At 39.8% G+C, this 24,147-nt stretch overlaps 1 protein-coding gene across 2 annotated transcripts; it reads left to right on the plus strand.

Moving 5' to 3' along the window:
* The first annotated feature begins 710 nt into the window (after positions 1–710).
* On the plus strand, positions 711–22,929 carry STT3A (STT3 oligosaccharyltransferase complex catalytic subunit A). Of its 2 annotated transcripts, none has more exons than XM_054592847.1 (18): positions 711–780; positions 2,791–2,917; positions 3,648–3,708; positions 5,788–5,909; positions 6,722–6,867; positions 8,057–8,147; positions 9,232–9,338; positions 10,098–10,262; positions 11,477–11,657; positions 12,398–12,553; positions 13,733–13,824; positions 14,571–14,726; positions 14,979–15,167; positions 16,072–16,188; positions 16,303–16,405; positions 20,680–20,868; positions 21,695–21,810; positions 22,375–22,929. In XM_054592847.1, the coding sequence occupies exons 2-18, from the start codon at positions 2,830–2,832 to the stop codon at positions 22,411–22,413; spliced, it is 2,118 nt and encodes a 705-aa protein (XP_054448822.1). In that variant the 5' UTR covers positions 711–780; positions 2,791–2,829; the 3' UTR covers positions 22,414–22,929. The 2 variants fall into 2 exon arrangements, with proteins under 2 accessions (XP_054448822.1, XP_054448821.1); XM_054592846.1 differs by having other exon boundaries at positions 729–819.
* The last annotated feature ends 1,218 nt before the right edge of the window (positions 22,930–24,147 follow it).

Here is a 24,147-nt window from a genome sequence, read left to right on the forward strand (position 1 = left end):
GCCGCAGGCCAGCTCCTCGGGATGGTCCGTGCGCGGCTCGGAGGCCGACCTCCGCGGCCGCGGGTTCCTTTACTGCGCCCACCGCCCCTCTAGGCCAGACGCACAGTCAGGGCGTAAAAAGGAGACGCCCCGCGCTGCAGGGTTCCTATCAGCCACGGGTTCCCGGAGTGCAGTCGGAAACAGCTCCTGCTCTAGCCGTCCAACATGGGACAGCACCGGGAAGCGCTAGTGTTCTCAGTGGTCACAGGTAGGAAACCTTAACCTTATGTTAGTTAAGTCAATTTGTACTTTAAAGGGAAAAAAAGTCTCATAAATCGGAGCCCCAGGATTTGTTTCTGCTGTTCCTTGCCATAGCGTCCTCTTCTGGTCACGTGATGGGGGTCAAAGGTCCACACCTTCCCCACTCCTCGACTTCCTCCTGGTGCGCTGACCGACACGTCACTCCTCGGCCCTCAACCAAACTGCTTTGAGCACGTTCTGTCCGCGCTCTCGCTCTCACGAGCGGACCAATCACAGCTCAGCAGGAGCACAAAGTCCCTCCCCCCGGGTACTAAGTGACTTCTATGTTGTCCATTTAAGACGTGAGAGAGCGTCCTTGTTCACGCCTCTGAGTTTGATAGGCAATTTCACAAGCCTACCGTTCTCTCGAAGTGTCGTGTCGGCCCTGAGCCAACCAATGGGGAGCTACCCAGGAGGCGGACCCGGCCTTTACCAGGGTTGAGTGCGCCGCTGAGCGGCTGGCCGTGGGAGCCCAGCGGATTCCTGAGGAACGCCGGCCAGGTGAGAAGGCCGTGGGATAAAACTTGAGAATAGCGGCAGGTGCGCCCAAGGGCATTGGGGCTGAGGGAGGTGCCAGGTTCGCGGCTCCAAAGGCGGGGATGGGGAGGGGAAGCCGACTGGAAAGCGCGGAGGAAGGGGTGTGGGGTGTGGTGTGGGGGGTCCCGGGTTTGAAAGATGTACAGGTCTGGGATGCCGGTGCACGTCGGTCGGGAGTGCGTGGGGAACTGCGAACCTGAGACTGGTCCTGGCGCGGAAGACACTCAGGATGCTGAGGTGGCGGTTGTCTCGCGGTGGGGGTGGGAGACGGGAGGTGGGACCCGCGGAAGTGAATGGAGGGGAGTGAAGAAGTGGGAGAGGGTGAGAAAGGGTGCAGGTAGGGGTGCCACAGGCTTGCAGGCACAGTTGAGGAGGAGAACGGTTGCTAAGTGTTTAAGAAAAGTGCTTTTGCTCGTACTTGCATGAGGCTGTTCGAAAAGCGACCAGAGAGCACTCTGAAAACTGCCTTAAGGTCCTACCTTAAATTACCAGCTCCTGTGCTCAGCTTTCAGGTGGAAGTTCGAGGACTCTCTTCTCCTCTGCTTATTCTAGGCGTGGGCCGTATCAACTCAGTGGTGTTAAGTTTTTTCTTTTCAGGCGTTCCCGCGAACAAATGCAAACCTGAGGGTTGTGGCTGGAATTTTGACGTCAGGGTGTTTTTCTAAATTTTTTTTTTTATTGAAAGATAAGGCTTTCGTTTGGGGTTATAATTAAAAACATACGTAAAACTGCTGCTTTGGGACAGTGAGTTGTGTAAAAGATACTTGATTTCTCACTGCTGAGCTAGGAATACGTGATTCTTCCTGCCTTCCACCCAGTCCAGCGTTGCTGGTTTTTTTCCTCCTTTCCTCTAGCGATACTGGGAAAAAGATTAGGAGAGGTGCAGCTTCCTTTTTTTCCCTTCTTCCCTGCATCCTTGAACAATGTTGCATACTTTTATTATGATATTCTTTATAATTTAGCTCTTCGCCAGCCTGTGGTTTAAGAAGGCAATACTATCTTAAACAGAAATAGCTAACTTTCTTTGGTAAATTAGTGATAATAAATTTTATCAAGTGCTCACCATTCCTAATGCTTCCCTCCACATTTCATTTTAATCTGTCTTTTTCCCCTGAGCTTTTCTTGCTTCATTAGGAAATAATGTCTTTTCCCTCCAGATTTTCCTATGGTCATGAGCTCTCTCTGGGATCAGTGGCTTGAATCAGTAGTTTCAATTACAGAGATGTCTTGAGACAGCTGATTAGAAGCAGGTAGAAATCTACAGTAGTTACAGTGTGATATATGCAGCCGAAGTGCAGTGGTCTCTGTATGTGTATCTCCTCTTCCCCTTGTGTGCATGATGACTACACCTGAGTTAGTGGTCAGCCAAGCTCTTTTAGTTGACCCTGCAGTCCCTCTGGTATTTGGAATAGAAGGAAGCATGTCGCCAGTCTGTGGAAGCGGAAATTTAGAGCCATAAATTGTGTTAATTCAGTCGTGACTTCTATTTCTCCACTTTCTGCTTTGACTTCTGTACTCAATATTCATCCCTTGCTTTCTTTCATGCATTCCTGCCTTTTCTTGAATGTTCTCTCTCCATACATGTTTTCTCTATTTACACTCTTTTCTATTTTCTTTGTATCTCTTTCCCCAACCCCCATTTTTCTCTTCCTGTCTTTCCTCTTTGTATCACACTATTGTCAGTGTTGCTTATGTACTTGTTAGCTGAGAAGAAGTGGGAAACAGAATTTTGGTGATAGGTCTGTCTTATCGTTCCTTTTTAGTCTTGACACATAGGCCTGACTTGTACCTATTTTCTTGCTAATTGATCATAATTTAAGCAAGACCTGCATATTACTATTAGCCCTGACCCTTTCTGGTGTGTTCTCTAGCTCCTGTCACCTTTATGTTTCTCGACCACCATAAAATATGAAAGTGAATTATAGGTAAATTGAAGGTGTTCAGTATTCCGTGGTCTTGATCTTTCCATTTTAGCTGTTTCAGTGACATCTGTTGCCACCCATCGATGTCAAGATGACTAAGCTGGGATTTTTGCGGCTGTCCTATGAGAAGCAGGACACACTTCTGAAGCTTCTCATTCTCTCGATGGCTGCTGTGCTATGTGAGTGCATGCGGACCACTCTTTCTTTGGGGATGGAAGGGAGAAAATCTTGAAAAAAATCAAGAATGGCTTTCTTATTTTCAGCAGATAGTAATGTGTTCTTTTTGCTATTCTACATCAGTATAATTTTATGAAGGCAAAAGAAACAGGGATACAAAAGCACTAGTGATCCTGTGGGAAAGAATGGGAACCATGCTGTGCTAATTCTGTTTTTTCATGGGGCTGAAAGAAATACTGAGGATCCTTGGACACTGAATTTCAAAGAAAAATTTTTTTTTTCCAGTTTAGTTGTCTACTTTAGTAATTCTGAAAGTCTCTTTAGAGCTTCCTATTTTAAAATATTTTAGCTCTTTATGAGTTGTAAGAATAGTCTTGATTGCCTTTCTTCTTAGTTTGCTCCAAAGTTAAGGTTAGTTGTTGGGAACTCAGCATATATAAAAGATGACTATTTAAGTTGAGTGTAGTGTTAATATACAAATGCATTGTTACAGGCATTGACAATAGCTAGTTAAATCTGTCCTGCTTAAGTGGAAAATGTAGCTGTCATTGTCAGGAGAAAGTGAACTTCCTCTCTTTATGTGGGAGGGATGGATAAACATTTAATTCAGGAATCATTTTATATTTCCTTTGACATCTGTGCTGGATAATACTGTTACCTTTATAACACTTCTATCTACTATTATTCTTCAAGGCACATTACCATTAAAATGTTAATTCTTGGTTTTTGCAGCATTCTCCACTCGTCTCTTTGCTGTCCTGAGATTTGAAAGTGTCATTCATGAGTTTGATCCGTGAGTACCTTTGCTTGGTCTGGTATTTTCTTTGAGAAGCATTCAGGTTTATGGGTTTAAATTCCCGTTCCAGTCAGGGTAGTGGTGGGGACGTACTTTCTATACACATAGAAATTTTCTGAAGGAGATAATTGTTTTCTTTTGACACATTTCTATTAGAATTAACAAAGTGAGTCTCTTAGACTTATAAAAAATGTCAGAGGCATTGCTGGTGTGCCTGGTATTCACTTAGGACCCGGCTAGGCTACGGGCTGCCTGGCTTGAGCCTGGTCAGCAATTCGTGATGCAAATTGAGGGAAAGGGGCCCGGTGTGTGTTTTAGGCTCAAAAGAAAAAATCACAAGTCATGAACTTGAGATCTATGACTTTTTCTTTTTTTCTGTTTAACGATTTATATGACAGAAATTGGGCTTATCAGTTAAGTTTTAAGACTCTGAGGAAAATTTAAAGCTATGAGTTTGATTAGGGGTTTTGTTTATTAGATAAAAGATACAGGTGAAAGACATTGAGCATTCATTTTGTTCCAAGCACTGTCTTACAGATTATCTCTAAAACCTAACTACAACTCTTTGAAACAGAAGAACACTTTATCTCCAACACATTAATAAGTGGAGGAGCCAAGATTTGCCTTTAGGTATATCTGTCTCTAGGCACTGGAGTCACTATGTTATATTGCTTAAAGTCAAGTCTTAATTAAAAATTTGGAGAGCCAGAATCATAGGTTCTTGAAATACCAGTGATAACTTAAAAATAGTGTATTTAGCTTATGAAGTGTTGATTGAAAATGCTCCTGCATGTATTGGCAAATTTGTCATTTTGTTTTGTGTAGGTATTTTGAAAGCACTTTGAAGGCACACAGATACTGTCTTTGGGATTCTCTCAAAACAGTTTACATTTTTTCTCATGAATGAGGAAACTCACATCTTTTCATTTCTTAATGACCAGTCAGGGCTTTGTTTCAGAGCCTCTAAATGGGCGAACTCCGAGGTGAGATGGTCAGGGAAAGCAAGGATGTCTGCACTGCAGCCATAGAGCGGGGGCAGGGGGGGTCGGTAAAGGTCCTGTGATGTGGCATTTCCCTTTGCAGAACAGAAAACTGAGGCCCCACTGGGGCCTTAGTGCATACCTACTCCCACTAACTTATACTTCCTCGTCTCCCTCCGCTTCTCCTGCTGTTAGGCAAAGGACGCAATTCTGACACATGTTGACTGCCTGCTGCTTTTATCCCTTGTCGCCTTGACAGTTAACAAAATAACAGTCGTGATCAATAAACAGAAGGATAGAGATTTCTGCTACTTTTGCTTTAGCTGCTAAAACTTGACTGGCCAAGGAGGAAATAGGGTTAGAAGGTAGAGCAGGAGGGATGGTTAGTTATAATTACTTTTAGTAATTAAACAATTCCTTTTATTTATTTATTGATTTTTTTTCCATTTAAAAAATTTCTTTTTAGGTGAGAAACTTAAGGGGTTACATAGCTTGGGCCTACAGAATTGTGCCTTTCCATGTAGAACGCTAAGTGTTTTATGTCAAATATTTTAAAATGTAATTTACATTTGATACTACTATGTAGGTGGCAGTTAGAGCTATTTTAAAGAGCAAGAGAATCAAGTTTGTGTTACAGAGTAGGTTAAAAAATTTTCATCCTGCGTGTGGTGTTCAATTGACATCTTCAGAGATGCTCGTCTATTGAAGTTATCCATGTGTCCTTCTGTGTGGTGTGGTGCCCATGTCTCAGCTGTTTTTATCTTCTGGGTGCTTGAGTTCTCTGACTGGTGCCTGCTACCGGCCAGCCTATTGAAGTGTCCTGCTAGAGAGCTTTATGATCATGTTAGGCTTTAGGTGCGTTTCCTGATGAGAGAAGCAGTGCTTTAGTTAAGAAAAGCGTGGAGCTAGAAATGAGACTTCTAGTAATATAAGATGATTCTCATGCTTGGCATAATTTTTGGTACCAAACTGATTTTAGTGGAGTAATGGTAAGTTCCTCAATGGTGTAGCCTAAGGAGTAAAATTTCTTGCAAAATTGGTGCAAGTATCTGAGTATGAAAAGGAGGAGACATGGATCCTTTATTTCTTGCTGTAGGTACTTTAATTATCGGACTACCCGATTCCTTGCTGAGGAGGGATTTTATAAATTCCATAACTGGTTTGATGACCGGGCCTGGTACCCACTGGGCCGAATCATTGGAGGAACAATTTACCCAGGTGAGGGAAACAGTTTTTAAACAAGTAGGTATTTGTATATTATTGCACAATTTTTTATATTTCTGATATCTTCATTTTGTGACACTTGTAATTTAATTCTGATTACAGATATCAAAAAGTGGATCTTATATAAATAAGAGAACATGTATAGGAGAGTAGGGATAAGTGGTTTTTCATAAATTCTGGACTTCTGATTGAATCCTTAGGAGGGAAATTTATAGGCCTACTGCAGTTGCTATGTTATTATTTTTGGTGGTTTGTCAAGACCTGTGTTGTCACTTTATTGACACTTGGATTTTCCTTTTCTCTTAAGTTCTTTTTTATTTTTTAAAGATTTTATTTATTTACTTTTAGAAAGAGAGGGAGGGAGGGAGGGAGAGAAACACCAACGTGTGAGAGAAATATTGATCGATTGCCTCTTTTTTTAAAATTGATTTTGGAGACAGAGAAGAAGGAGACAGAGGGAAGGGAGGGAGAGAGAAACATCAATTTACTGATCCACTTATTTATGCATTTAGTGGTTGCTCTTTATATGTGCACCAACTGGGGATTGAACCCACAGCTTTGGCGTATCAGGACAATGCTCTGTCCAACTAAGCTACCTGGCCAGAGCTTCGATCAGTTGACTCTTGCATGCTCCCAACTGGGGACATGGTCTGCACCCCAGATATGTGCCCTGGCCGGGAGTCGAATCAGCAGCCTTTTGGGTTACAGGCCAGCACCCAACCAACTGAGCCACATCAGCCCCTCAGGGAAACCCTGAGGTTCTTTATCCTAGGATAACCTAATGGAGTTTCTTCTTCCTGTTACAGGCTTAATGATCACCTCTGCTGCAATCTACCATGTACTCCATTTTTTCCACATCACCATCGACATTCGGAATGTCTGTGTGTTCCTGGCCCCTCTCTTCTCTTCCTTCACCACCATCGTCACGTACCACCTTACCAGAGAGCTCAAGGTGAAGGATTTGGGGTGACAGGAGGCTTGGGAGTGAATGTTGTTGAGCCTCTCTAGTAGATTGTAGAGGGTGGGGGGCTGAACCTTAGCAGAGCAGGGAGCCAGAGGCTAAAGACAGCTTTTGCTGAGCCTAATTATTAGGTTCACGCCAGCTCCTCCTTAGAACATGTGGTTTCTTATCATTAACAGCTGTTTGTCCTGTAAAGAGAACATTTGAAGGTCAAATGTAAATTGCTACGTAAGGAAAAAAACATTGTAAAACGCAAAATGTGAGGTTTAGATTTTGAAGTTCTCGCAGTCTAAGGGAGAGGAAAAAGAACTACAGGGCATATTTTAAAGTGGTTAGTTCTTCCTACTGGAAATGAGCACTTAGCAATTATTTGTTGATTTTTAAAAATATTTATTTAAAAATTCTTAAAGCCCTTGGCTTTTGTAGTAGACTCAGTAATACTGACTCCTTTTCTATGTTTCTGCAATGCTGTATCTGCCTCTTTGGAGACCATCTGTAGTTTGTGGCTATGGTGTCAGGGAGATACCTGAGACATGTTGAGCTAGTAGGACAGTTTGGGAAACTTGAGGTTAGTTTGACAGCTTTTTCATGCTTCTCCTTGCTGCCCTTGTTCCAAATTTGATTCTTATAAATAGGTAAGTTCTTCCTCTTCTTTGGGTGTGGGTTACATTTTGTTGTTCTTTCACCTGAGCTCACGAATTGCCTGGTGATATTCCAACTTGGTTATCTAAGCTCCTGGAATCTTTAGTCTAGATAGATTATTACCTGTGTTGGCTTTTTAGCTCAAATAATGTCTTCCTTTGCTTGTACTGGCATAGCGTTTAGAGGTGTGACTCGTGTTCCACACTGTGCGGATGTTGTTAGGGACAGGGGTTCATAAGCCTGGGAGACCCCAGTCAAACAGCTCATTCTGGGGTAGTGTCTGATGTCTGACAGTTTGCATGATTTGTCTGTCCTTAACATATGTGTATTTAGTTTCAGACTTGGTATCATCACGGGGAATTGGTATGAAGTCTTTAGCTGTCTTGTGCTGTGAACATTTCCAGCATTTCTAGCATCACATTTACCTTTGAAAGTGTTGGACTGTTCTCTGGGCCTGTTTTAAACATAATGGACTAGTGGACCTTCTCTTCTTCTCTCTTCCTGGTGTTCACTTCCTGTTTCCCCTCTTTTCTTACAGGATGCAGGGGCTGGACTTCTTGCTGCTGCCATGATTGCTGTAGTTCCTGGATATATCTCCCGGTCAGTGGCTGGCTCCTATGATAATGAAGGTAAGACTTAAAATGCTGAAGAAGATCTGTTCACTTCATTTTCCAGTAGAACTTCTTGAAGTGCCTTAGAATCTGGGCCCACATCTGTTGTTTAGCAATAGCAATAATGGTATTTGGGCAAGAACATTAGAAATGTGCAGGAAGGGACCTAAGAGAAGGTTTTATTCTTTTTCTGTCACTCCCTGTAGAAAGAGAACTGGTAATTTCCCTTATGGAAGGTGTTTGACTCTTCTCTGGACTCATAAAAGTAGAGTGAATATTTAATGATGAATGGTACTCTTGTTTTAACATTGTTTATTTGCCTTTTTCCCCTAGATAAGAGGAATGGATGTTCTTAAAACTGTAATGACTTTTATTGACTCATTTCAATTCAACTTACATTTATAGAGTGTTGTTGGGAAAACAGTATTAGGTATTATAAAGATACATAATAAGGTTATTTTGGCTCATAATTAAGGAGTTATAGAGAGAGATTAATGACTACAATTATGTTGATCCATAGTCTGTTGAGGAAGATAAATACAGCACAGACTCATAAAAATAACTAATAACAGGGAGAGCGTATTGTGTGCCATGAAAGAAGTATGAACAGAGTACTTGGGGAATGTAGGTTAAAGGAGACATTAATTCAGATTTGGGGATCAGGGAAGGCTTTTTGGAAGCATTTTAGGTTGAACTGGACCCTGAGGTTGGAACTTCCAAAAGCCAAGAGAGCATAAGGACCACGTTGCGGTGAGAGGGAGATGCAGGACGGTACGGGGTATGTTTAGGACTACACTAGCAGGGAACTAGTGCCTGGAAAGAGTAGTAATGGTGATGGCCAGCCCTCACTGAGTGTTTGCAGTATGCGAGGTCCTGTTCCAAGTGCTTTGCAGGCAGTAATTAAATTTGTATTCACAACACTTACGAAGTAGATACTATTATGGACTCGTTTGTACAAGAAACTGAGACAAAGAAAGGCAAACTATATTATAAATAAGTAGTAGATCTGAGATAAGAATCCAGGCAGTTTGTTCCAGAACAGCATTCTTAAATATTATGGCAGCATGCCCGTTACTGACTTTTTGTTGCATTCTTTCTGCAGGAATTGCCATCTTTTGCATGCTGCTCACCTACTACATGTGGATCAAAGCAGTAAAGACTGGTTCCATCTGTTGGGCAGCCAAGTGTGCCCTTGCTTATTTCTACATGGTAACTTTCACTCTCTTCTTCTAGGAGTCTCTCTATATATGAATACCTACTGGGATCAACTGATATTAAGTGGAAATAGCTCTTGGGCTTTGAGACCATGGGATGGAGGCTAGATGTCTTTATTGTCTCTTGTATCCATACAAAGACTAGTCCAGGGCAAGCATGGATCTTGACTGTATAATAGCAAGATAGAGATGTTTTAACTTTTAAAGTTCTCCAGATACCATCTTTCCTCTGGGTACATACTGGTTGGCCAGCTCTCTTTTCTGATATGTTCCCCTTGAATTGTTCCTTCTCTCTCTCTCTCTCTCTCTCTCTCTCTCTCTCTCACTCACACACACACACACACTTACATATATATATTTGTTTGATTTTTATGTATACACTCAGACTTTTTTCCTTAACTGTTTCCACTTGCTCATGTTCAGCATGTATCCCTAAATCCTCCATGTGAACTTAAAATTGATTGCATCTAGTTTAACCCCGAAGTTTGGGTGCCTCTTGTGATTTTGATGTCAGGAGCCATAAAGAAAGGGATTGAGTTATAGCAATGGGTGTGAATTTGATTTATGGGTGGGCATTTGAAATTCTTATTTAAATCAGTCATTTAAGCTCTTTAAGCCACTCGGCATATATAAAGTTTTATCAGTTTTTGTAAAAAGATGTTCTTTGAAAAGGTCACAGATAATATCCTGTAGTAGAATGGCGGTGGTGTGAGGAGCAGTGCTTGGAGGAACTGTTCTTTTTATCCTGTCTCAGGTCTCTTCATGGGGAGGTTACGTGTTCCTGATCAACTTGATCCCCCTCCATGTGCTGGTGCTGATGCTCACAGGACGTTTCTCCCACCGCATCTATGTGGCCTACTGTACTGTGTACTGCCTGGGTACCATTCTCTCCATGCAGATCTCCTTCGTGGGTTTCCAGGTGAGCCCTAGGCTGAGTGGGGTTTTTAGCTTCTACTTTTCCTAAGCAGTTCCAACTAGATTGATTTATCTTGGATTTTAGTGAGGAGAGTAAGACTTACTCACAGGTCTAAGTCTTGGACTGCTTGTGTTAACTGAAGTAGCAGAATCATTCGTCATTAAAGTCTCCTTCCAGGAATACGTTAATATTTGCTTCATGAAGTTGGAATTATGACTCAATTTGGCTTAGGTTCAAAGGAGGAGGAAAGAGCGGTATTTTGGTTGAGCTAAGCTAATGTGAGTGATCAAAGTTATTTGTAGCTCTTTTTAATGATAATGACCCCTGAGCTTCTTAATGGGGCCTAAGCCAAAGTCCTTCAGGAGCAGAGCACAAACCTTTAAAGCCCCATTACCCTCAAGAGTTAAGAGACAACTATTAAATCAGAATAATGTGATGTGTTTGGTTTCCCGTGTTGTCTTATGAAAGTGGAGTCCTTATTCAGAGGCCAGCAAGTATTTCTTTTCTGATTGCCTCTTACATGCAATTTGCCAATAACTTGGAAATGTGAAAAGTAACAATATGGTTCTGGTTCTTAAGAAAGTTAGTCTTGCTTTGGGGAAAGAAGTACATTGACCTGTCTATAGTATGGGGTTCCGGAAACATAGTTCCTGGACCAGCAGCATCAACAGTATCTGGGAACTTGTTAGAAATGCAAATTACGGTGCCCCACCACAAACCTACTTAATCTAAAACGCTGGGGGTGGGGCTCAGCAATCTCCATTTCTCCCCCTCCCCCCAATATTATGATGCCTGCTAGAGTTTGAGAACAGCTGGTCCAAACAAAGACTTGTAAGTGATGGAAGAGATCTAAAGGTCCGCGACCACGGAGGGAAGTGATGGATTTTAGTTTGGCATTAGGGGAAATGGATTAGGGGAAAATGGTATTTGCTTTGGGACTTGAATGATGAGAATTTCAGTGAATGCACATTTTCAGAAAATGAGAAAACTACAATACAGGCTAAAAGATAATAGCTTGAGCAAAGGCCAGAGATGTGGTATGTATTTTTCAGAACATGTAGCATATGAATTAGACCCTTCTCTAGATTGGTTTTAATTCCTTGGTGGCTTCAGAACTCATTTGAGCCTTAGGTCTGAACTAGGGTCAGCATAGTTCAGGTCTAGGTTGGATCCATTCTTTTCTGACACTCTCCTCCTACGTGCGCTTTCACCAACAGCCTGTCCTTTCATCGGAGCACATGGCAGCCTTCGGGGTCTTTGGTCTCTGCCAGATCCATGCCTTTGTGGATTATCTGCGCAGCAAGTTGAACCCACAGCAATTTGAAGTTCTTTTCCGAAGCGTCATCTCCCTGGTAGGCTTTGTCCTTCTCACCGTGGGAGCTCTCCTCATGCTGACAGGTAGGGAAGGCTCATCATGGCAAATGGATTTGGACATGGGATAAACTCCAAAAATGTGGGTTAAGAAAGACTCATTCTTTTTATCTAATTTCTCTTCGTTTTAAACATATGAAGTCCTGCTTCTTCAAGATTCATTTCACTTGTCAGCCCAGTGTTTTGATTCAGAATGGCAAAGGATGTCTTGGTAGAGTAGCTCTTAATCTTAGAAGGGTCACTTGGTGAAAGGACTGTATGTTACCTTGCTAATTGTTCTCTCTTTTTGGTTTTGTGTTGGTAGAGCAGGAAAAATCCTAATATTGCTTGCTAGACCCTACAGCATGGCCGCATGTGATCCTAAATGCCCTAAAACCTGCTGTTTAGCTTAGTTGGTGTGCCACATTTTCCTCATTTCCACTTCTGAAGGCTGACTTGATTTTGCCAAGTTTCTGTGTAGTATTGTCTAATTCAGAGCAGCACTAGAGGACCTTGGTGGCTTAGTTTATACAGTTGGCCGTGGTTTGACCAGTTTTGGCTTAAACCCCTCCAGGAAGCCTCACTTTGTTCTGCTTGCTATGCTGACAAAAGTACTATCAAATTTGAAAAAAGGAAGCAGTAAAATTCTCAAAGTATTCATAGCATTTAAACAAAAACCTAGTCCTTCTCTGTTTCAGAGAATCTAATTAAAATGAGAAGTTGTGATTAGTTAGGGTTATTTTGTTTCAGGAGTGATTGTGAAATATTTGCTGCCTCTTTCCTGCCAGGAAAAATATCTCCCTGGACCGGGCGTTTCTACTCACTGCTGGATCCTTCCTATGCTAAAAACAACATCCCAATCATTGCTTCTGTTTCTGAGCATCAGCCTACAACCTGGTCTTCATACTATTTTGACCTACAGCTTCTTGTCTTCATGTTTCCAGGTTTGTCTGCCTTGCGTTTTCAAGTGGCCTTCTTTGAAAGAATCACCATTTGTTTCAAAATAAGTAAAATACCCTCGTCCTTATGTTTTTGTTTTTTTGTACATTTACCTTGTGCAGTGCAGAGATGGCTGAACGCTTTTTTCTGATATTTGAAGCAGAGTAGATATTAGAATTAAACAGTTGTAAACCTGGAAAGTTCAGAGCCTCAGTTTTCTATTCACTTATAAGTTAAAATTCAACCCTAATTCATATTCCGGTGTTTTTTTGTTTGTTTGTTTTCTAATTTTACTTATTTATTTTTAGAGAGGGAAGGGAGGAAGAAAGAGGGAGAGAAACATCAGTGTGTGGTTGCCTCTTGTGCGCCCCCTACTGGGGAACCTCGCTCACAACCCGGGCATGTGCCCTGACAGGGAATCAAACTGGTGATGATCCTTTGGTTCACAGGCTGGCACCTGATCCACTGAGCCACACCAGCAAGGGCTGTTTTGTTTTGTTTTGTTTTGTTTTTTTTAATACACCTGGTGGACTTCTCTACTACTACCCATGCCTGACTCCTCTCCCTTTATCTTCTTGGCAGCATTGAAGTTCAGAATAGGCATGGCTGATAGTAAAGTCTTTTCATCTAAGTTACTTCCTGGCCAACCCAGATATATTTTAGAATTTACCAGTTGTACCAGGGACTTCCTTTTAAAAAAATAAAATAAAACAACTTCCATTTTTTTCTTATTGAAAATAAACACAACTGAAAAAAAAAATTTCAGTTCTTAACACATAAATGTTACTACTTTAACATTTTAATGTATATTCATCCAGTTATTTATTGAATAAAAATGAGGTGATACATTTTTTTTCCCTGACATTTTTCATTTCACAAAGAATCATAATACCTGGTTAATATTATTTTAGAGAAATACTATTAGAATTATGTCATTTGTTAGTTTTTTCAAAGTTATAGACTGTGTAAAGGAGAAGGCCAATGGTCCGTATCTCTGGAGCAATATTTTAATTAATGTATTGCCCTTGATTTTATAAACATACTATAATTTACCTCCTCAATGTTGGACATTTGAGTGGTCTCTGATATTTTGCTATTTTAAAGAGTACTGTAGTGAATATCTTTGCACATATATATGACTGTTATTTTTAACTGCTTGCTCCTTTTTACTTTTACTTTTGTAGTTGGTCTCTATTACTGCTTTAGCAACCTATCTGATGCCCGGATTTTCATCATCATGTATGGTGTGACCAGCATGTACTTTTCAGCTGTAATGGTGAGTAATTCCCTCAGTCCTAGCAAACCTTTGCACTCTTAACTCTGAGGCACTTTTTGTTTCCTCCGTAGCAGGAGTCAGAAGGTCCTGATGGTTGTGCAGGTGCTTCCCGCTGAGCATTTGCAGGTTGAGCTATAAAGCTGAGCACTGTTGTTACCTTCACAGGGATGTGTGAGGCACTCGTACAGCCTGGTTGTGGGGCCCCGCTTTCTTGTATTCGTAACCGTGTGTTAGGGAGGGGTGCTTTTACACTTGTTGGAGAAAGTGACCATGGGCAGGTTCCTTCCCCTCTCTTTTTGGGTGTCTTAAACAGGGAGATGATGTTTTTTTTTTCCTTAAATGCCTGGGAGGATTGTCCAGTGCTATGTTAAAAACAGGAGAGATTTTATATATTGTAACAAGACTTTCTCATGTTTATTTGATCCCAAACCACAGTTAAGAAATACATTTTATAAAATTACAAGGTAAATTAACATACTGAAGTTGCTGAGAATTCATCCCAAAAAATTTTTTAAAAAAACAAATACATTTTATATTATATTCCTCAGGACACAGATATATACATATAACTGAAAAGTAAGAAATATATACTTCTACTACTGTAGACTTACTATTTTTCTTCTTTATTTTGTTCTATTTCATTGAAAAGTCATGTTTGTTGGAAACCCCTAAATTGATGTCATGATCTACTTGAAGGTTGAAATCTATAATTTGTAAAACTCTGATGAGACTGTGATCTCTTTTAGGTGCGTCTAATGCTGGTGTTGGCCCCTGTTATGTGCATTCTTTCTGGCATTGGAGTCTCCCAGGTGCTGTCCACTTACATGAAGAATCTGGACATAAGTCGTCCAGACAAGAAGAGCAAGAAGCAACAGGATTCTACCTACCCTATTAAGAATGAAGTGAGAATTAAGCAGCACTAAGAACAGGCTTGGGAACCTGTGTGTGCGTGCGCGCGTGTGTGTGCATGTATGTATGTATATTTTTTTTGAGTAAGGGAGTAGAGGACTGTCATAAGTGGTCAGAATTAACTCATATAGCCCCTGACTTATTTTGATTCATCTCCTCTATATTGACTGTGTGTAAGAAGCTGGTCTGTGTTGTGTAAATTTAATTTGGTTTTATAATTCTAACACAGTTTTTCCGTGTTATAGGTGGCAAGTGGGATGATACTGGTCATGGCTTTCTTTCTCATCACCTACACCTTTCATTCGACCTGGGTGACCAGTGAGGCCTACTCTTCTCCCTCCATCGTGCTGTCTGCTCGTGGTGGGGATGGCAGCAGGATCATTTTTGATGATTTCCGAGAAGCATACTATTGGCTTCGTCACAATACTCCAGAGGTGAAGATTTGGGAGGAGCTGCATTGTGGGGTGGGGTGAGGCAGGGAGACATTTGATGTTACAGTGAATTGTAGCTTTCAGATGGGTGGAAAGCTTGGAGAAATTGTAACTATAGAACTCTAGTGTTGAATGAGCCTGAAGGGTCACCTCCGTTCAATTTAGGATTTCTTTTGTAGTGACCTTTGCTGGTAATTATCTACACTGCTTGTCTTGTCAGCATGATTTTATCATGAAGTAGACCATCTCAGTTTAAAAGAAGAAAAAAGGTACAGATAAATAATACATGTTCAGTGTAGAAAAAACAAAAAAGAAGCAGGAAAAAAAGATAAGTTTTCTATAAAGTGATCACCTAATGATAAGCACTTTTAACATTTTGGTTTATACCTTTTGAGAATCTGAAGTGGTTTCCTTTGCAGTAGCTATTGGAAATAGCACTTCTGAGTTAGATTTGTAAAGAGTCAAAACTCAAAAATTTTTTTAATCTTTTCCCATTATATCCTGTGATTTGTGTTTTCTCCCATCTTTATAACTGATTTTTGTGATAGTTATATAAAAAACCATTTATTTACTACAATCATCTGATGATGCCAGTCTTATTTATTTGGGAATATTGAACAGTCCCCTACACCTCCCACTCCATTATACTTGTTTGTATAAGGTGGGCAGCGATGAAAGTATTGGGACTGTTGGATCGTATAACTTGCATTGAGATTTTATGATTGTATATAAATGTAGGACCAGGTGGAAAGCCTCGTTTTCTGGTTAGGCATGCATTATTTTGTGAAGAAATTGATTAATTATCCATGCCTCACTGCCAATCAGATGCCCTTCCACTTCATCTCTTGTATGTGATCTTTGAAGGCAGTGAAAAGCTTGTTATTTTCATTTCCCCTGCTTCTTTCAGGATGCGAAGGTCATGTCATGGTGGGATTATGGCTACCAGATTACAGCTATGGCGAATCGGACGATTTTAGTGGACAATAACACATGGAATAATACCCATATTTCTCGAGTAGGGCAGGTAAGGTAAAGGGATTTGAGTGTCTGGTCCCCAGGGTCTAGTGAGGAGTGTTTCTCCATGAGGTACTGTATGACCTGGAATTTTACTCTGAGAAGTGTGCATGTACTTTTCTAGGCAATGGCATCCACAGAAGAAAAAGCCTATGAGATCATGAGGGAGCTTGATGTCAGCTACGTGCTGGTCATTTTTGGAGGCCTTACTGGTTATTCCTCTGATGGTAATGTACTTAATTCTATTTCCAGCTGTAGGGTATAGACTCTAAGAAAACTAGATCATGCTCCTGTTTTTCTGTCCTTTTACTGTTATTAACATGATTTCTTAGTTGGGGAAGTTCCTAAGGATTTGCAACCTAACTTCTGGTAATTTTGATTTTTTGGGGGGTCGGCAACAAATAGGAAGTAAATGTAGATATTTCTCATATAGGTATGGCATGCTATATGTGTCTAAGACCTAGGAGTAGTTTCACAACCAGTAAACAAACAGCATAAGGCTTCTGAGAATGAATTTAAGATTTTGCGTTTTTTAATGGGTTTAAGCCATAGAATCATCTGCCAGCTTAATGTTTTATATACATTGTATATACATATACACATGTGTATGTATGTACAGCATATACTATGTTCCCTATGATTATTAGCAAACCCATAATTTTAAGAATCATCTAAATATTATTCTCTGCCTAAAAAAAATCTTTTAAAAAATTAAAGCAGTACCTTTTCATACGTTAAAATGTTAAATACTTCTGAACCTACACCCTCTCATAACAGCAGTTCCCAGAGGCAAAGAGATTCCCAGAGTAGTAGTACCAGTTTACATTCCTGCCCGCATTGTCCCAAGACGCTGCTCTACATCCCTAAACAACGCTCGGTATTACAAATCTTTTTCATTTGTGCATATATGTAGTTCTAATACAAATGTTTGAATGATGATGAAGTAGCTGCTCCTTCATAATAAAGTGGTCATGTAGGACTATAAACATGGGAAAATGTTGTTCACTTATTGATGCAGTCATGGGTTGATTCTTGTATGTGCCCCGGCCAGGGAGAGAGCCGACAGCCTTGGGGTATTAGGACGATGCTCTAACCATCCCAGCCAGGGCCACATTTCCTGTTTCTTAAATGTTCTTAATTTAAATTTCTTTGAGATATTAGTGTCATGGACAATGTTTTGCCCTTTTACAAGTCATGTTTATTTCATGTTATTTTCTATTTTCTATTAAATGCTCACAAAATTTTTTTAAAAACTTAGATTTGATCATAGTCCAGATTCTCTTATGTCAGAATTTGGCACAATACTACCTTTTAATTTTTCCTTTTTTAAAACATCTTTTAGTAGTGGGCTGTCCTTCATGCATTTTCTGTTACTTTTCATTCTTCCTTTTTTTTTTTTTAACATTTGAAATTTTATTAAGTTATCAGGTATTTTTACTTTCTGGTGTTTTCCAGTCCCTGCGAATATGCAGTGATAACAACTAGATACAGTTTTGAAGTGCATTTCTTTTTAAAATTTTTAAAATTTTTCAATTACAGGTGACATTCAACATTAAATTAGTTTCGGGTGTACAGCATAGAAGTTAGTCAATTATATAACGTACAAAGTGATCCCTTTTGTAAGTCTAGACCCCATCTGGCACTGTAAATAGTAATTACTGATTAATGACTATATTCCCTATGCTGTACTTTATATCTCTGTGGAAAATAAACAAGAATTAAAATGTTTTCTCAGATATTACATTATATGGGAATTTTAAGATAAGATACGTATTATTCATTGACTGATAATCTACTAGACCAGGGGTCTATTTATTAAGATCACAGCCATGCCCATTCATTTATGTATTACCATTTTTCTCCAGTGTTTATTGAGATGTAATTGACACATAACATTGTATAACTTTAAGCTGTATTACATAATGATTTTATATATACATATGACAGATGATTACCATAAGTTTAGTCAACACCTACCGCTTTGCATAGTTACAATTATTTTCTTGTAATGAGAATTTTTAAGTTCTACTCTTTCAGCAACTTTCAGTTATACAATACAGTATTACTAACTATAGTCGTCATGTTGTACATAATATCCCCAGGACTTACTTATCTTATAACTAGAAATTTGTACCTTTTAGCTATCTTTACCCAATTCCCCCACCCCGCCCCAGCTTCTGGTAATCACAAATCTGATCTGTTTCTATGAGTTTGGTGTTTTTAGATTCCAAGTGAGATCATACAGTATTCATCTTTTTCTAACTTAGCATAATGCCCTCCAGGTTCATCTATGTTGTCACAAATGACAAAATTTCCTTCTTTTTATGGCTGAATAGTATTCCATTATATGTATATATCATACATATCGGTGGGGGTGGGGGGTGTGTGTGTGTGTGTGTGTGTGTGTGTGTGTGAACACGTGCATACCAAGTTTTCCTTATCCATTTATCCCTCAGTGGGAACTTAGGTTGCTTCCATGTCTTAGTTGTCGTAAATAAGGCTGCAGTGAACATGGGGGTGCAAAGATCTCTTTGGGGTAGTGATTTCATTTCCTTCAGATACGTACCTCTAAGTGACATTGGTGGATTGTGTGGTAATTCTATTTTCAAGTTTTTGAGGAACCTCCATACTGTTTTCCACGGAGGCTGTATCAGTTTACATTCCCACTAATAGTGCTGCACAAGAGTTTCCTTTTCTCTACATCTTCCTCACCTCTTTGTTACCTCTTGCCATTCTAACAGGTGAGAGGTGATAATCATTGTGGCTTTGATTTGCATTTCCCTAATGATTAGTGATGTTGAGCACCTTTTCATGTACCAGTTGGCCATTTCATTATTTTTGGGAAAATGCTCAGGACCTTTGGCTATTTTTTAATTGTATTTGGGGCGGGGGGTGGCAGGGGGAGTTTGCTATTGAGTTGTATCAGTTCTTTATATATTTTGGGTATTAAGCCCTTTTGTGATACATGGTTTGCAAATACTTTCATTTTGTAGGTTGCCTTTTCATTTTGTTGATTATTTCCTTTGCTGTACACTTTAAATCTTGTCAGGTTTTTTTTTTTGCTTCGAACATACCTACCAGGAAGCTACAGGATTAGTGCTCTAAGATAGTTGAGTTGATGCTCTGGGATTTGTTTTTGGTCCTCTTTCTGGCTGTGTGATCCAGGCTTTGTGCTTCAGTTTTTCCATTTATAAGGTGGAGGTAAAACTGCAGATGCTGCGGGAAGATAACATTATTTATTGAATGCTTATGAAAGGTAAATTAAATATACATACTCTTGCTCATCATGCTATAGCAGCTGTGTTGTAGATACTGTCATTTTTCTAATTTGACAGATGAAGAAACTGAAGCACATAGAGGTTAACTTGCTGGAGGCCACCCAACCAGAATTGGCAGTGCTAGGATTCAAACCCAAGCAGTTTAGATCCAGAATCTGTGTTCTCAACCACTGTGATATAACCTGGAACACTTTGCAGTAGTGCAGAAGGAATCTGTTTTCCTTATGGATCACTAATACTTTCTATACTAACCACCATTTCTCTAAAGCCTGTGGAGGAGACACAAAGAGTAACATGTTTTAAGAGAGATAACCTGAGTTGATGGTGGTATCAGTATTTTGACATAGGAATGTTGACTTCTCATAGATATGCTTTGGAGATTTGTAACTTTGCAACTGTAGGTCAAAAAAGGGAGCGTGTTCATGTGTCTGTGCCTTTCTGGTAAAACTGCTACTCCCTAGGTCAGTACTGTCTCATAGAAATACAATGGAGGAACATGTGTCATTCAAAAAGTTCTGTTAGCCATATCAAAATAAGTAAAAGAAATAGAAATGAAATTATTTTTAACTTTTTAATTTATTGGGGTGGCAGTGGTTAATAAAATTAGATAAGTTTCATGTGTACAATTCTGTAATACATCATCTGTATATTGTATTGTGAGTTTACCACCCCAAGTCAGGTCTTCTTCTATTACCATTTACCCCCTCTTTACCTCCTTCTACTTTCCCCCCACCCCCTAGAAATGAATTTTAATAATTTAACTTACTATTATTTAACATGTCATCAAGATATTTTACACACTTGTTTTGTTTTTGGACTATGTCTTAGAAATCCAGTGTGTATTTCTTGCTTACAACACATCTTAATTTGGACTAGCCACATTTCAGGTGTCAGTAGCTACATGTGGCTAGTAGCTACTCTGTTGGACATCTGAGCCCCAGCTAATACCTGAGACTAATTTCAGTTGTGACCTAAGTCTGGACCAGTAGTATAGGATTTCAGGAGTCCAGTGATGTATAGGACAAGCTGTCTATTTTGAGGAAAAAAGTTTTGTTCACACATTTTTGTTTTCCCAGTTTTTATAAATGAATTAAATGGTGCCATTTTCCATTAGAAAAATATTTGGGGTATTTCCTTAGAAATAGTGACCTTTTCTTTAGGTGATTCAGCTCCAGCAACCTTTGTGATGCAGCAACTCTTTCTTTTTCTCTTTTTTTCCCTAGACATCAACAAGTTTCTGTGGATGGTCCGGATTGGAGGAAGCACAGACACAGGCAGACATATTAAGGAGCATGATTATTATACTTCAACTGGGGAATTCCGTGTGGACCGCGAGGGCTCTCCAGTGCTGCTCAACTGCCTTATGTACAAGATGTGTTACTACCGCTTTGGACAGGTTTATACAGAAGCCAGTGAGTGACTCCTACTAACATTAATAACAATAGTAAGAATGGCGCTAGCCAACACACAGTTTTTTTACATATGCCTGGCACTGTTCAAAGTGCTTTACATCTATTAACTCATTTAATCTTCACAATTACCCAAAAGGTAAATACTAATACTATTCCCATTTTATATATGAGGAGATTAAGATTACAAATAGGATACTTAAGTGCCCAAAGTCACTTAACTCGTAGCAGAGTCAGGTTAAACTCAGGCAATCTGGCTCTAGAGTCTATGCTTTTACCTATTACTTTTTATTGTCGCTCACAAAAAGATACTGCAATGGAGAAAGGAATGAAGCGGGATAGGATAGATACAGGACTTTTCATTTCTTTATGTAAATACATTGAGAGCCATTCAATTAGGTCAAGTCTTTCCTTCTGACTTCAGTTTCTTAGTTCTGCACTAGGGACAATTTCTGAACCAGACACAAGCCTTTGACTTCTGATGGGTTCTTCTCTGGTCCATGGAAGGGTTGCTGGTGTATCACAGAGGCCTCAGGGTGGCCATCCTCGGGAATAGAGGGGTTTGGGAGTCAGCCCCTGACCTCTTAGAAGACATAAGAAGGAGCACCATCTTGGCGAGGACTTGGGTTAGGGTATCACTGGATTCGCCCTCACTGCCTGACGTCCTTTTCTGCCGGTCCTATTCTCTAAGCAAAGCACAGGCTAAGAAATAACACTCCAGCTAGTGGATGACCTACCAAACTGGTTTACTCTTTCCTTAGGAAATCAGCACTGGAGAAAGAAGTGTGCCTCTTTTTTTCTTTTTCTTTTTTCTTTTGACCCTTTCTAGAGCGCCCACCAGGCTTTGACCGTGTGCGGAATGTTGAGATTGGGAATAAAGACTTTGAGCTCGATGTCCTGGAGGAAGCATACACCACAGAGCATTGGCTAGTCAGGATATACAAGGTGAGCAGATGTTACACTGAGAAGGCTGCTGTCCTATTTGCAGGTTGGCTCTAGTGGGCTACATTTTTCTAAAATGGGAACATTTGTAATGTCTGAAAAGAAACCTGCAGCTCAGAATTTTACTATTTTTATTTTAGATTGTTCTGAGAGAGTAGACACCCCAGTCAGCTGTCATTTTGGCATTGTTTGCAGTGATGTTTTTCCAGTTGGGGTTGAAATTGATCTCTTTTAGTGATTATCAGGCTTTGGGAGAGGGGAGAGAAAGTGTGTGTTTATGTTTTGAACTACATTTTCTTCTACTAAAGAATTTATGGCATAGAGTCACAGATACTTGTTATATCTCTAACATAAGAAAAGATTAAGAATCCTCAATTTATTTGGATGGTAGATCACTTACACTGCTTTTCACAGAGGTATTTCGAAAGGCTAAGCAGAGAGTAGTAGCTAGTGTCAAACCAGTGCTTGTTTAGCCACAAGGCCAAACCAGGGTGAACCCAACTTAGTAGAGAAGTTTTCCCAAATTGACCAGATTGTAAATACTAAACTGACACCTTTATGTTGCAGGTAAAGGACCTGGATAATCGAGGCTTGTCAAGGACATAAACAAACATTGCATCCAGCTCTGATATGTTTCACACTGAACGCGTCTCATTTGGGACGCTGAAGACGTTTTTCAATATGCAGTTTATAAGAACAGGACACGACGGGATTAGAATTGTCTGGAAGTTTTGCCCTGGGCAGTATGGGCTGGGCCAAATGCAATGATTTTTATAATTCTGAGCAGGTTACCAAATGAAATGTCATGGCTTTACTTTGGTCAATTAAAGGGAGGGATGGTTTTTGTTTTTTTTAAATGTGCCTTATTTGTTTTTACTTTTGACCGATTTGAGGAAGGCAGAAGTTTATGCTGGGCTGATAGAAGGACAGAAAGCAGACCTCATCCATGTTTTTTACTCCCTGAGTCAGCTCTGTAGGGGCATTCTGTGTCTCAAATCAGGAAAGCTGTCAAGGACCAGGGCAGATCCTACATGTACAAACAACTTTGTCATTTCAAAAATTGCAGCACTGAGCACAATGCCTTGCACATAGTGGGTGCTCAATAAATTTTTATTGAATAAATGTGGGTCTTAAAGGAGTGCCGTTTCTGGGCAGGAGCGGCACCTGTGATGCCATCATGTCTTTGTTCTCATCATATCTCGTCCTTGGAAGCTCTTAGACTTTATGAAGGGAAGAGGGTGGCTAGCTGATCTGATCTCAATAATTTTCTTTGGGACTAGTGAGATGTTTGTTTATTTGTTTAGCAGGAATAAATCAAATAAGAATAAATCACCAGTTTCGAAGACTCAAGGCATACAGTGAAATTATTCTTATTCTCAATGGAGGAAGAAACTCCTCCAATGTTATATATAAAACTTGGTCAGTAGGTATTTTTGAATCAGCTAAAATATAACCATACATATCAATTTGAAATCCAGCTCTTTAGTATTCTCACTTATCCACAATACAGCTAATGTCTCTGCTCATTTCCTTTAGTTTATGCACTAGAACTCTCGCATTTATTTAAAGGTGAGCTTCTTTATCCCTTAGTCTCTGCCTATTTGTTATTATATAGCACTAACAATCTCAGTGATACGGTTTTGATGTTCTTGCCAAATAAGCTACAAGTTAGAAGAATTGTTAGTAGTAGTATCTAGAGAACAGTGCTAGCCTGACTGCGGTAAAGGGGAAGGGAAATGTAAAAAATTTAACTCAAAGCACAGCAGTCTCAGATATGTAATATTTGGATAAACAGCTTTATGTTCAGTACAGCAGGACATTGTATTTTATAACATAAGACATATTAGTGATGTATATAAACCTCAATTCATTTTAAAAAAATACAGGGTAACTGTCTAGTGTTACCTGTTGAAGAAAAGAGCAATTACATGGCTTTCAGATAAAGCAAAGTGGTGCTCCTAGAGGGTATACTCAGGTATACTTCTAAACCCAGGAAACTTAACCTTCCAAACCAATTTATATACCGAGTGCTTCAGCTGTGTTTGAGATTTGGATTTGACGTAATGTTTGATTTACTACATGTAAATACATTACTTGATTTATATGCAGAATTCCTCCCTAGTGGAAGAGGTTATTCTTAAGGTTTTTTTTCACTCAATTTCTTCTTACCAACATGAATAATACCATTTAGAAATCATTAATCATCTTCCTCTGTAGGATATATGGGATAACCTTTGAACTTATCCCTATAGCTGTTGCTTTGATAATTTTAATTTTGTTACTTTCTAGGCTGTATGAAGCTATCATTTTGAAAATTTACTTTTCATTGTTACAGTATGC

Source organism: Pteronotus mesoamericanus, unplaced genomic scaffold, assembly GCF_021234165.1.
Source record: "Pteronotus mesoamericanus isolate MK-2021 breed Mesoamerican mustached bat unplaced genomic scaffold, CSHL_Meso_final scaffold_371, whole genome shotgun sequence".
Lineage (NCBI taxonomy): Eukaryota > Metazoa > Chordata > Mammalia > Chiroptera > Mormoopidae > Pteronotus > Pteronotus mesoamericanus.

Coding starts and splice junctions, on each gene's coding strand:
- STT3A (XM_054592847.1), top strand. CDS start 2,830: ATGACTAAGCTGGGATTTTTGCGGCTGTCCTATGAGAAGCAGGACACA. Junction 16,406..20,679: donor TACTGGTTATTCCTCTGATG/GTAATGTACTTA, acceptor TTTTTTCCCTAG/ACATCAACAAGTTTCTGTGG. Junction 20,869..21,694: donor ACAGGTTTATACAGAAGCCA/GTGAGTGACTCC, acceptor GACCCTTTCTAG/AGCGCCCACCAGGCTTTGAC.